The sequence below is a fragment of the Camelus bactrianus genome, chromosome 7 (assembly GCF_048773025.1).
Source record: "Camelus bactrianus isolate YW-2024 breed Bactrian camel chromosome 7, ASM4877302v1, whole genome shotgun sequence".
NCBI lineage: Eukaryota > Metazoa > Chordata > Mammalia > Artiodactyla > Camelidae > Camelus > Camelus bactrianus.
This window is the reverse complement of record NC_133545.1, coordinates 79,223,721-79,237,160: the sequence shown is the minus strand read 5'-3', so window position 1 is coordinate 79,237,160 and position 13,440 is coordinate 79,223,721. Positions and strand designations below refer to the sequence as shown.

The following is a 13,440-nucleotide window of genomic DNA, read 5'->3' as shown; positions in this document are numbered from 1 at the left end:
AAGCTCAAGATGTGAAGAGTGAAACATTCCTCATCTCTGGTGGATTTGGGTGTTTTGTACCCCAAGTCTTGTCACCATGGTAATTCTCTCTTGTGTGTGTCCTGGGGTTGGAAACAGAAATCCATCGGGCCTACAGAGCCCTCTAATGGCCCAAACCATAAATGTAGCATATGTATTCTGGAAATAGGTAGTTCCAAGAATCTTCTCTGGGAAGTATCCTTATCTGCTTACAGGGAGATGCCTGATTGTCAAGACCACAGGGCTGATTTTGCTTTTCTGGCTGTGTTTACAGAAATGGACCTGCAGAAGGACAAACCCATCCCTCCCTATTTTTTCCTCCCAGGAACTGAAATAGAAAGAAGCTCTGTGTGTGTGTGTGTGTGTGTGTGTCTGCATGCACACAACTGCCTTATTCTTTTAAAATAGCATTTTCCACGTAGTCCCGTGAGATGCTGTGAAAAGGGGGGTCCTTGGTCATGGGAGGCTGGGAGGGGCTGCACTTCCTTTTGCTTTTCATAAGCTCCTGTCGGCATGTTCAAGGCTCTTAGAGGTCCTGCAACCGAAGCCCTGATTACTTTGTTTAAATCAGGGTTTCTCAGTCTCCCATTCCCCTCAAAATACCTTGTTCCTGGGAAATGGAGTTTTGGTAAACATTTTAAAAAGGAAGATTTAGAAAGATATTATGTCCCTGGAAACCTAATTGTGACAAATAGAATTTTAACAGGAGATCAAGACCAAAAAAAAAAAAAAAAATCACGGATATATACACATAGACACTTGTGTACGTCCAAGGTTGTTTCCTTCTTTCTCTTTGAAAAAATGTTTCACTGCTTTCTGTGCTGACTGGATGACTTAACTTTAATTCAGACGCTCACCCTCCTCTCCCGCCAGGCCTTTCCTTAGCGATTGTGGCCCTGAGCAAATATTTGGTGAGGGGCGGTGCAGGGGCCTCCATATGAGCAATCTGAGTCACTTAACACCAGCACAGCAGCATCCTGGTGGCCGGTCCCCTGGGTTCTGTGGGTGAGATGCAGTGCTGCCTGGTGGGAACAATCTGCTCACCAGCCGCCCTCTTGGAAGCACCTGGCCACCATGTTCCAGGACAACCTGGTGGATATGAGTCCCAGGTTCCTGGGGCACATGACGGAGCCTCCGTAGTGAGTAGGGTGGGATAATGCTCCAAAGAGGAGGGGGGGGGCTGGACCCATGCAGGTCCTGCTGCAGACTTGGGGTGTCCTGCCTGGATGGCCCTGCCAGCTGTCACTGGTCCCCACAACCAGAGGGTGACCTTGAAAATTTCAAGAAAGGTGATGAAAAGCGCAGGGATACTTTGGGATGCAGGGCTGGGGGTGGGATCTCTGCTTGCCTGTTCCCCTGTCAGGCGGCAGTGGGAAGAGAAGACTGCTGGTTTTAGGATTTTTTACCTCAACTATTTTGCCTAGATCTTTTCTCAACAATGATGTTGCATATTTCCTCTCTTGGATATTGTTGCTGTCCCATTTACAAATCCAGAGGGGTTATCTTTTGAACGTCCCAGATTATTCCTCCAGGCCCTCCTGTCACCCTGATGTGCTGGAGGGCAAGACGTCTGAAAGCCTTTAAATCCTGTAACTGTCAGGACCAAGTCAGCACTATTTACTTCGCTCCTCTTAGATCTCTGTTCTCCAGCCCGAGGCTGCGTCTTACGTTTTAAGTTCATGAGGTCATCCTGTTTTCTCCTAGCCAATCAAACCGAAATAGATTTTTCAACTTGCAAAATAGGTTCAGGAGATGGCTCTTTTCATCCCCTCAGTCCTGATGAGGCCAGCCTGCAGTCACCTCTGTGTGCACCACTCTCTTCCCCGTGTCCATCACCTGGGTTTCAGTACCGCCTTGGCGTCTCTCTCCCATGAGGCATCTATCTGGACCAGCTGCCTCTTCTTTGAGTTGATATTTTTATTCAAAGTAAACATGTTAGCATTCTTTTAAGACAGAAAGAATGAAGATGAAAATTGGCAGGAGGAGAAATAGTGCATTTCAAGCCCACAGTCAATCAGAATGGGTTGAAGTTTATTTCTTTACATGTGGGTGGGCACTAGTTGAAAAGTTTAGCTTTATTCCGCTGAACTGTTCTTGTATCTGTGTGGAAAATTAGTTGTCTGTGCGTGTATGGTTCTGTTTCAGGACTCGATGGTTTTCCACTGATCCGTTGGCCCACCTTTATGTCAAGACAGTGCCGCGCTATCTTGACTATCCCCTTATACTATCTTGGAATCGGTTAGGGTTAGTCCTTCAACTTTGTTTTTCTTTTTCAGTATTTCAGCTATTCTAGCTTCTTTGAATTTCCAGATGAATTTGAGAACCAATTTGTAAGTTTCTGTAAACTCCTGGGATTTTGTGTCAGATTTCTAGGGCTGTGGTCATAAAGCACCACAAACTGGTTGGCTTAAAACCACATGCATTTATTCTCTCACAGTTCTGAGGCCAGAAGTCCAAGGTCAAGGTGTCAGCAGGGCCGTGTTCCCTCTGAAAGCTCTAGGGGAGGACTCTTCCTTGCCTTACTCTAATTTTCCTACTTACTTCTGCTGGGGACGTCTTAAGTTTACAATTAAGGTACTGGACGTCTCCCAGTATAGGTGTACAGTTTGAGCAGAATCCTTCAAAGATATTGCTTCAGCATGTTGCTCGCATTATTTCTGGTGATAACTCTGCTTTTATTCTTTTTTTTTTTAATTAAAGTACTGTCAGTTATAATGTGTCAATTTCTGGTGTACAGCACAGTGTCCCAGTCATGCATATACATACATATATTCATTTTCATATTCAAAGGTTATTACAAGATATTGAACATAGTACCCTGTGCCAAAGAGCAGAAACTTTTTAAAAAATCTGTTTTCATCCTTAGGTCGTTCCTCTGTGAGCGACATGTCTTTTTCCTCTGGCGACTTTTAATGATTTCTCTTTTAACACTGGTTTTGAGAAATTAGTCGTGATGGGCCTCAGTGTACTCCTCATGTCTCTGATCCACTTTGGCCAGTGGCTGCCCAAAGCTTGTCCTTTTCACGGTGAATGGCAGGAAGATAGAAAAAACAAGTCAACCATGCAAGCACATTTCAAGCCTTTACTTGAATTTGTGCCCTGATACATCCCTTGGCCAAAGCACGACGCATGGTCAACCCCAAGTCAAGGACTGAGGAAGTAAACTCTTTCTATCATGAGGCCAGGGCAAGGCTAGCCAGAAGGATTATGCTCAAATTGTACACCTATCCTGGGAGAAGTCCAGTACCTTACTAGTAAATTTAAGATGCCCCTAACAGAAGACACTTCATGAAATACGGCACAGAAGATTCTTATAATTGGCAATATTTCCCACTGGATGGTCCCCCACGATGGTTTCCACATCTAACCTCCTATTTTAGGTACACATCCCAGGTCACCTTTTCCAGACTTTTGTTTATAAAACAGTAGGTGAGCTCAAGCTTCCACAAAGCTTAAGAATGTTGGGACCACATCTGATCTACTCCATTGGTGATGGACGTGTAAAGAGTGAGAAAAGATTACTTTTCTTTTGCTATGTTAGGGGAAGTTACATGTCACTATGTTTCAGCATGTGAGTACTTCTGTGCCCTTTTATAAAGGGCTACTACATTAACGGGCAGCTCTCTCAAATTACTCTTTGATATGAGTGCCTTAAGGGGTAACTCAAGATTAAGGGAGAACAAAATCATATAGAAATGGAGCCTGAAGAAGCCAGTTACACGTTTTGAAGGCAACCAAACTGGTCTGACGGATACTCGATGACAGTAATTTTACACAGATACACATCATTACTAATGGTAATTACTAACAGCATAATGTCCACTTGCATTTTGAGTATCCAATATATTTTGTTTAGTAGCTTCCTTGTCTTTATTACTCACGCTCATCTTACCAGGTATTATTACTCTCATTTTATGCATGAAAAACGGAGTCTCAAGCTGAACTGACTGCCCAGAGAGACAGCTAGCAAGTGGCAAAACTGGGTGCAAACCCAGATTTAGTTCAATCGTGGTCAAAGCATAGCTCGTTATAGGCTGGTTTTCTTTTTAGCCTTGATCTCTAACTTCCCATCAGAGCGTCCTTAAAGGGATCCATTAGGTTCATAAGGGACTAAGGGACATATTTGCGTGGGCTAAATTTTTACGGAGCACTTGCAGAATGTCAGGAATTCCTTTGCAGATCTTAGGGTTCCCTGAGATGTGGGACCGGGTCTCTGCAGCAGCCTGGAATAGCACTGGAGTCAAAGGGCAGCTGATAACCTCGATCAGCCCAATCTTCTCATCCCCAAGTGGGGAAGTGATGCATCTGCCCTTCAATTTTGTTTTAAAGATTCGCAGTGCAGGTAAAATGCTGTTGGGGGATAAAGTAATTCTTTCAAGGCAGCAAAGTGCATTAACAAGAGTTAATGTTCATATGTATCAAGTTCTTCGAAGAATGCCTAGCACATTCTAAGTGTAACAGAAGTGTTTGCGAAATGTTAAGTATAATTTGTACCAGCATAAAAGTTGATGAAAAACAAAATTCATGCAGATTTTGAATAGCGGCTGAGGGAATCAGTTGACAGTTTTGTGACTGCAATTATTAAAGACAGAGGGATCTCAGAAGAGCATTATCCTTGTGAAACTTAAAAAATTTAAATGAGGAATAAACATGCCGCAAAATAGATAACTCAAGACCAATAGCAGGATATAGTAGCAGATTTCCTTCTGTAATCCGTGTGGATATACTGAAAAAAAAAAGTATCTGTAGTCATATATTTCTAAATTTTAAAATTTAAGTCCATAATCAGTGTTAATTAAAATAACTCCTGTTCTTTAAAATTTTTCCCTAAACGTCTCTATTCTTATATAATATTTTATCTATTGTTGTGAACTGTCAGTTTCTAGGCAACAGATGGTCAAAATCGAAGAGTATTTCAAAAACCAGACACATGTAACTCGAACTGTGTGAAAACTGACCCCACTTCTCTCCACTGTGGTACAGTTTAAGAGGGCTTTATGTCAGCTCTGCCCTTGACCGTGTAACCTGAGCCTGGGTTAGACCAACGTCAAGTCCACGCCCTTTCCTTTCCTGTCATGATCCCGCAATAAATGAACTAATATTAATGCTTAGTAGTATAAACTTTTTTGTTATTATTATAGCAGGATTCTCATTCTCTATTTTTTCTCTCATTCTTACTTTCTTTCTAATCTAAGAATATTATTGGGGTGGGAGCTCATTTTGCAGTGAAACAGGGCATGTTTTTCTCTCTTTTGCTCCCTCATAAACACAGTTGGGACAAACAGTATTATGGATGAAGAATGGATCATAGGATAACTGAATCCAGGGACAGGGTACCTCTGAGGGGAAGAGGCAGGTGGGATGTGGTCACAGTCACAACGACCCCTTCCTTTTTAACTTTTAGTTTCACAGGGGACATGACAGCAGCGGGTGACTGTTAACAGGTGCACACCTTAGCCCATTTCATTCATCCGGTCCTCTGTAATTCTTGACCTGAGTTTTCTGAGCTGGAAGAGAAGGACATTCCTTAGATCTTGGTGGCCTTAGGGTTCATCTCTCAGACATCCTCTTTGTTGCCTGGACTTGGAGCTGCACAAAGGATAGAAACCAGGTCCTGGGCCGTGTTCCGGAGTGTCTTACATTACACTTGGCCTGTGTGGGTTATTCCCTCTCCCATGCATGAGCCACCTCAGTGGTAAATTATCAAAGCATGCTTGGGGGATATGAACTGAAATTAGAGGCTTGCACGTGGGTTAGATCGTGAAGTCTTACCGGATTCAAGCTAATGCATGTTTTGCTTTAGCAGAACGAAGTCCCCGAGGTGAAGAAAGAGGAGACTTTGTTGGATCTGGACTTCGACCCTTTCAAGCCTGAAGTAGCACCTGCGGGTTCTGCTGGAGTCACCCACTCACCCATGTCTCAGGTATCAAGTGGGTTTTTGGACGTTTGGGGATGAGAGTTGATACACTTTAATAAGCTCAGTAAGGCGACAGGTGCCTTTCCCTGACTCCTCTCCCTTTCATGTGACTCTTTTCGGTTGACAGATATTTAGGAAAGGTGGAACGAGGACTTTATCGATGGCAGTTGTTCTCAACCTCCCCTACCATTAGTTTTCTCTGCCCAGGGAGCCACACTTCCACTGTGCCGGGGAGCATCCGTCTCAGAGTGGTTATCCATAGTGGCCCCTTTGCACGCAGAAGTGTCCAGGTTTGGGTGACACATTTCATGGCTTCTCTAAGGAAAACTCTTTATTTTGGTTTGGGGTTTTCTCTTCTTAATTTTTTTTCTCTACTTTCCTTCTTCATACTTTGCAAATTAAGGCATATTTGAAATAACCATGAGATTTTGCTCCAATGGGAATCTTTTTTGGTCTTGATCATTCTGAACTTGAAGTTGATGTCCTCATCCTCCACATTACAGAAACTTACCCTTACGTGCCCCCAATGCAGAGTAGGTCTTGCTTATCCAGGCTTACCCTGCTAATGACTTCCTCGCTCTCAGCATTTTCCCCTTCAGTGGTGGTTGTGATAGCATTGTCTAGCAGAGGGATACTGGTGGTGGGTGCTGTAATGACCTGTGGGTGATTGTTCCAGAGTATAGTTACCTTACAGTTGTCTGTGCTCACAGAAGGAAGTTAAATGAAAATTTTTGCTAACCAGATTTTTACGTCAGAGTTTTTGATGTGGTTGGGGCAAACCCAAGGATGCTAGAGTATACTTCAAGTTAATTAATCAAGGTGTATTGTAAAACTCAACTTAGGAATTGAGACCCAGCTCAACTTCTGGTCCGGAAGCCTTCCTGGTACCTTATAATAAACCACGGGGGCATAGACAGCTCAGTGTGGCCCTCAATAAATAAAGCTTCACTTTAATCCATATTTTGTTCCGGAATGTGATTGAGTTTCTACAGACCTCCATGCTGGGACATTGGAACAATAAAAACTGAGATGTCAATAAAGCAGGCAACTCAGTAGATTAGACACTAGTCTGAAAGGTACTTTACAAAAAACATAAAGGCATCTCTTAGATGAATGCTTCAAGAAGTTCTGTTAACTCCCTTTTAAAATATTCACGATGTGCCTTTAGCATATTAACGCCTCCAAGAAGCCCTGCAATCAAAACAAACAAAGTTCAGATTTGTTTAACTTAGAGTTGCCCAAATTGGCTTGACCACGGAAGTCTGTTTTAATGAAACATTCTCAACATTCGTGGGAATGGTCTCTGAAGCTCATGCTGGGAAACGCTAGCGCAGTCACTGTCAGCAAGTCTGAGGGTTCTATCTTGGTGGCCACACAAAGCAGAAAAATGAATGGACATATCATTCGGAACGTCTCCTTTTCAGAGCTGTCTCATTGTGCAGACAACCAGCAGGGTTCGTGGGACTTCCTCTGCCTTACCGTCCAACAGTCATCACTTTAGTGGCAGGAGAAGAGTTTCCACAGTGGATGCTGTGATGCTCAGGGGGTCAGATGCCACGGCATTTCTGTCTGCAAGTTTGAATCAAGAAAGAACCCTCTGATATGAACTCATGATTACATTAATCCATGAATCACGCAACTTTGTGTGGATTTAAGACTAAGAAAGCCTTTCAGAATTTAAAGAACAACAACAAAATGACCTTGCCCATGCCGGCTCGTTACAGGAAGCTTTGCTGTGCTCCTGAAACTAACATTGTAAATTGACTCCACTTCAACAAAAAATAAGAATTAAAAAAAAAAGTCCTTGGTTAAATCTTCAAAAGTCTTAGTTTCTGAAGAAAATGCATCACTGCCATTGTGTGTGTCCCCCTGCTCTTCACTCGGGCCTGGTAATAAATTGCTCTGGCTTCCCAGTGGCCGTAATTGAGTCACCTCACTGCAGAGTCCTGTGGTCCAGCGCTCATCACGTCTCTTCTCTTGTGCTAAGAGGAAAAGTCTTAGGCTGAGGTAACAAGGAGCACAGAGCTGTTAGATTCTGCAAACGTCTTTCCCCTTCACTCAAGATCATATCCCTTACCGACTGCCTGACCCCATGTTTTAAATTGATGGTCCCGCGGCTCACAGAACACCTTCCCCTGTGATCCCTGCAGTGTCCATGTGCGCGGACACGTCCTTTCCTGACCGCAAGGAGTGATAAGCACACTGCCTCACGTTGCTGCCTTCCTTTGAGGAAAACACCTGTGCTGTCTGCATGATGCCAGGATGTGCAGTAGCTTTTAGGGGCTACGATTCTTAAGGGACTGTGAAGCAAGAAAACATAAACCATCTGGATAATCAGAAAGTGCATATAAGGTGCAGAAGGAGTCCATGTACAAAAAACAGTCGAACTGTTTTACACTTAGCCATTTGCAAGTAGGTGCTAACCCAGAGACCAGCCAGGCTGCCCGGAGCTGCAGGGTGGGGCCGTTAGAGGAAGCCCAGACCAACGTGGGGGGCGGGGGGTTCAGTCGGAACCACAGGTCCACCTTCTGTACTATGGAGCCTGAACAAGACAGCTGTAATCCCATCTGGAAACTGACATATTCTTAGGATGAGAGTGCCAGGCTCCCTAATTCTCTGTTTACATTTGGAGATTCAAACGACTGCATAAACATGGATCCCTTCTAGTCACAGAGGCACGAGCAGAGAAGCATGTGGCTTTAGCAGAAATTCTCAGTCACAAAGGGAATAAGAAAGAGACGTGTCCCCCACTCTCCCTGCACACGGTGGGAGTCATTTGAACCATCTGGATTCATTCCCCAGGATCAATAAACTTCACAATTAAAATGCTGGTGGTTAAGTGCAATTCACCCACATGTCTTAGGAGGCACCCTGCTAATTTACATGACTGCCAATTAGATGAGCTGTGCGTTACCACCCAATGCAGCATATTGAAGATCTACCTTTCTGAAGTTCATTTACCATCAAGCGGGTCATCCTCTTGAATTTGGTACGAGAGGAGGGGAGAGAAAATAGCGTTAGCAATGATTAGGATCGGCATTTCCTCAAAGTGTGATAAACTCTAATATTGGGGCCCCTTGTCTACTTCATTTTAATTGTGTGTGTGTGTGTGTGTGTTAAAGTTTATTCATGGTTCAGACATAGTTTTTCACTCATAGAGCAAAAGCAGATTGACTAGCCCTGTGCTGTCCGATAATGGTAGCCACTAGCCGCATTTGGGTACTTTACATCAGACTGAAATGTTAGGATGTAAAATTTAAAGTTCGATTCTGTTACACTTGCACATTCCCAGTGCTCAGTAGCCCACGCGAGCCGTGGCTGCCACGTTGGGCAGAACACATGTGGGACATTCTCATCCCCAGAGAAAGTTCTGTTGAACAAGTGCTGACTAGATGTTTCGAAAATACTTATGATTTTATTTCAAGAACTTTCATCACCCCCGCATTGTTTACATGCTCGGGATTTGCCTGCTAATGGTATTTTTGTTTCTCTGTTTGCTTGCAGACATTGCCCTGGGACCTATGGACGGTAAGAGAACTAAGAACGCTGTCTTTTAACGTCTCTGGATGGCTAAACATTTGGGAACCTCGCTATATTTTACTCCATCTGTGATGGAAAGAAGACGCAGACGTTTCTGATGATAATATGGTCCCCTAGGGCAGCCATCAGCTCCCTGATGGGTCTAAGCGTTCCCTGCAGGTGGAGACGATGGCGAGGGAAGCGTGTCGGTGCCAGACTCCTGGGTGAGCAGGAATGCAGTGTCGTGCCCTTTGTGCCTCCTCCTGTCATTACTGGGGGCTGGAGGAACTGCTGTAGCGAAGGGCAGCATATTTGCTATTGCCTTTAAATGGAGCACGTGGAACGTGTGGATGAAAAAATGTAAAGGACGGGCCACTCTACGCGGGGAACCATTTCTTCCATTATTATTGTCAGTGAAGCCTCGTTCATAAGAATTTGAGCTTTAGAGCCAGATAGTCCTGGATTTGAGTCCAGACTCTACTTCTTATACCCATATGACTTTGGGCAACTTCTAAAACTCTTTAAGCCTCAGTTTTTCTCATCTGTAATAGAAGGGTAATGACACCCACCTCAGAGGGTGGTGTGAGGCTGAAATGAGATGGCGTGGGCAGGGCAGGCAGCCCAGTGTCCGGCGTGGATCAGTGAAAGGTCGATGCGACTGCTAATGTTATTTGTTCAGCTAATTTGATGTGCAAGGATGAGTATTTCCAGAATTTAGAGCTGAGAATAAAATGCAAACAGAGCTTCGTGGTGGCCACGCCTGTGCTTTGGAATTAAGGAAGTGGCCGCACCCAGATGGAGCCTCACAGCCCTGGGTAGAGCCTTTGTCTGCCTGTCTTAGAAGAGCCCGAGCTCACGTGGTCTTAACAGCTCAACCCGAGTTCCATGTCTCCGTCTGTGTTAGTGAGACAGCAGCAGGAACGTTTGGTAGATCTAGCTTTTTAACAGCCTGATCTTCTGAGGTGACATTGCTGCCTTCTTCCCTTAGAATGGAAAGGTGACGTCCCCTTCCCTTCCCTTCCATGGGAGCTTGAAGCATCGTGGAGAGCTCTCAAGAGAAGAGCTGAAAAATGTTGAACGGAAACATTTTTTATAGGAAGCTGGTTTTACTTGTATGTTCCCAAGAAGGGATACGTGGATTGATATTGAGAACATTTGAATTCTAGCCTCAACTTTGTGTTAATTCTTTTTTTTAGCACACTTTTCCTTCCCTAGCTGGGAGAGGCTGGAGGTGTCATTTAGAAGGAGGGTTGACTAGTTCAGAGGACAGACCTGGGAATGGTAACAATGACAAGACTGTAAAGCAGCAGCCCCCTGGATATAGTCACTCACACTTCTGGATCTTCTCAGCTGCCCAGTGTTATTTCCCTGTGTGCAGACGAGCCTTCTAGGTGGGGAGGAGAACAAGAGGCAAGCCCTCCAGGCAGTCAGAGTGGTTAGTACGTCAGATCTGCCTCCATCCAAGCACCACCCCAAAGGCAGAACCAAGGGCAGGATGAGTTGGGGAAAGATTTTATTCTGCTCTTAAATCAGAGCGTGCGATACTGTGTAATTTTGTGGCTGCGAATGCTTGATCTTATTGTGCTGTTCTCAAGCTTACTTATTTATTTGAAACTTGGCACTCCAGAGTGCTAAAGCAAACGGCATATAATAGCCATAAAACCCCTTTTTGATACTAGAAAATGACAGAGGCTTTCTTCATGTTTCAGTGGGGTGGTCTTAAACAATATTGGAACAAAACTCATTCCTCTTCCGTAACAAGTTGCAAAATTTAATATCAACCCTGTAAAAGCCAAAGGCTTCAGCAGTATGTTGACTTTGGACTGATGGGATTTTAATATGCTGGGGGAATTTTCTTTTCATGTCTTATGATTGTGATTATGATTATTTATTATTATTATTTTACTCACACAGACGAGCACCGATCTGGTACAGCCGGTAGGTAAATGTCCAGAAAATTCTGGATTTTTTTGGTATTTAATATGCATTGTTTACATAACATATTATCTAGAATGAGCTTTTCTTCTCATGGCATTGCTAGTCACAGATTTAGCCTTAAACCATTTAATTTAAATACGCTCTAGCTTTGTTTAACTGTTGCTACCCTACTGAAGAGCTTTGTGTTTCTCATCAGCGCTTACCATGGTCTATTTCATCTTACGTTTTTGTTTTTGTTTTTTTCTTCCTTTGCTCTTCTGCATACTCTAAAGACTGATTCTTCAAAAAGTCTTTCCCTGTGTAACCTGATCATGGAGGAAACTCCAGACAGTGGGTTGGCCGAAGAAATTCAAAGATCTCAAATTGATTTAGGTGCACTTATGTGGGGCCCTGATGCTAGTACAGAGAGTGTCAGCCAGGAACTTCCCCAAGGTGGGTCGCAGGAAGACTCTGCATGTGTCTCTGAAGCAGAGCGAGACGTGGGATTATCCACTGGGATGCTTCCTTCTGCTGACTGGCACACGGTAGCTGAAGAGGGTGAGCATGTCCTGGGGCCAGCCCCTCTATGTAGAAGTGAACAGCTGCTCCCGGAGCCCGTGCCGGGGGCTGAATTTGCCATGGCTGCTTCTGTGGAGTTGGAGCAGCCTTATGATTTACCTGATTCAGAGATCCCAGCCATGGAGACTGGTGGCCTGGTCCAAGAAAGTCAAGAAGCTGTTAAGAAGTCAGAGGAAGAGGAAGACCAACAGAAGATCCAAGATTCTATCTGGGCAGGTGTGGAGACATGTGAAAAGGTAGACACTGGAGCTGTTGGTATCAAGGCACTAGAAGGTACAGAGGAATTTGAAGAGAAAGTGCATGAAAGTACAGGAAACAGGGTAGTAGATCTTTGTAAGACAACAGGCAAGCAAGACCAGGAGACCTTAAAAATCAGTGAAGAGGGAACTAGGAAAGATCTAAGTGCTGGGTGTGAGGAAAGCCTAAAGACCAGTGAAGAGTGTCTTGAGGAAACTGACATATTAGAAAAAGAAATGGAAAGTGTAGATATGATAGATGAGTTTAGTGACAGAGACCAAGGGCTGGGTGACAGGATTCAAGTAGTAATAAATAATTGTATGGTTACAGGGGGTTCTGGAGCTAGACCTGCCATTCACACAGGTGTTTTGAATCTGCCTCTCCAGACTGACTCTGTATCTAATACTGAAGATGCCAGCTCTGAGGGATGGGGTTTAGCTGGAAAAGACAGAGAGAAAAATTTGCTAGACCCTCCTGACCACGATGTAACGTATCCTTCAGCACAAGGCAGTGCAGACGCTGAAGAGATTCAGTGGGAGGCTGTGTTACATGCTCCTGGGGGTGACCAGGATGAAAATCAGGCTGTTGTTTTATCAGTAAAGCATGAAGCGACAGCTCAGACTAGGACAAATCTTAGCTGTGCTCTGGGAACTAATGCAAACAGAAGAGATTGGTGTTTGTGTCAGGCTGGAGATCCGTTCATAGAGGGAGCTGAAAATACAATGACTGGGAACTGTAGCCACACCATTAACTTGCCAAGAATTGCAAAAACGGACTCTTGGGGGACAGATCCAGGTCAAATCTGGCAGCCAAGCTTGGATTCAGGAGCAACTAATATAGATACATTGGAATGCTCTGGTATACCAGATAGCCAAGCAAGTGGATTTGCCAGTTGCCTTGATTCTATTAACCACTGGCCTATCAGGGATACGAGAGGCTTAGATAATTGCTGGGAACATTTGGATACATTTGGGAGCAAGAAAGGGATGGAGGTGGACTTACTAGGGGATGTAGGTGGGGAACAAGCCACTGCTAGCTGCTGGGAACAAAACCAAGAGATAATTAGACCTTTGGTTCTGGGAGCCTCCCAGAATGCTAGCATCGAGTGTCCCCAAGACAGTGACACCAACAACTCAGATTTGTCTGAAGATGAAATTGCTAACCAGAGATATGGATTGTTGTACCAAGAAATAGAGGCTGATAAAGAAGAGGTACTTACCCCAGTATGTAGTATAGACTAGCCAAAGACTTCT

The 13,440-nt window shown here is 44.2% G+C and overlaps 1 protein-coding gene across 4 annotated transcripts in view; it reads left to right on the top strand.

Annotated features, from left to right (window-relative positions):
• AMPH (amphiphysin) overlaps positions 1-13,440 on the top strand; it is a 156,104-nt gene that overhangs the window by 108,889 nt on the left and 33,775 nt on the right. The window contains exons 12-15 of one of the 4 annotated variants that reach the window (XM_074367681.1): positions 5,825-5,941; positions 9,440-9,463; positions 11,369-11,392; positions 11,665-12,186. In XM_074367681.1, coding sequence (XP_074223782.1) covers positions 5,825-5,941; positions 9,440-9,463; positions 11,369-11,392; positions 11,665-12,186 — 687 coding nt within the window. Of the gene's footprint in view, positions 1-5,821; positions 5,942-9,439; positions 9,464-11,368; positions 11,393-11,664; positions 12,187-13,440 lie in introns of all 4 variants that reach the window. The other 3 variants (XM_074367680.1, XM_074367683.1, XM_074367684.1) reach the window with 3 other exon arrangements.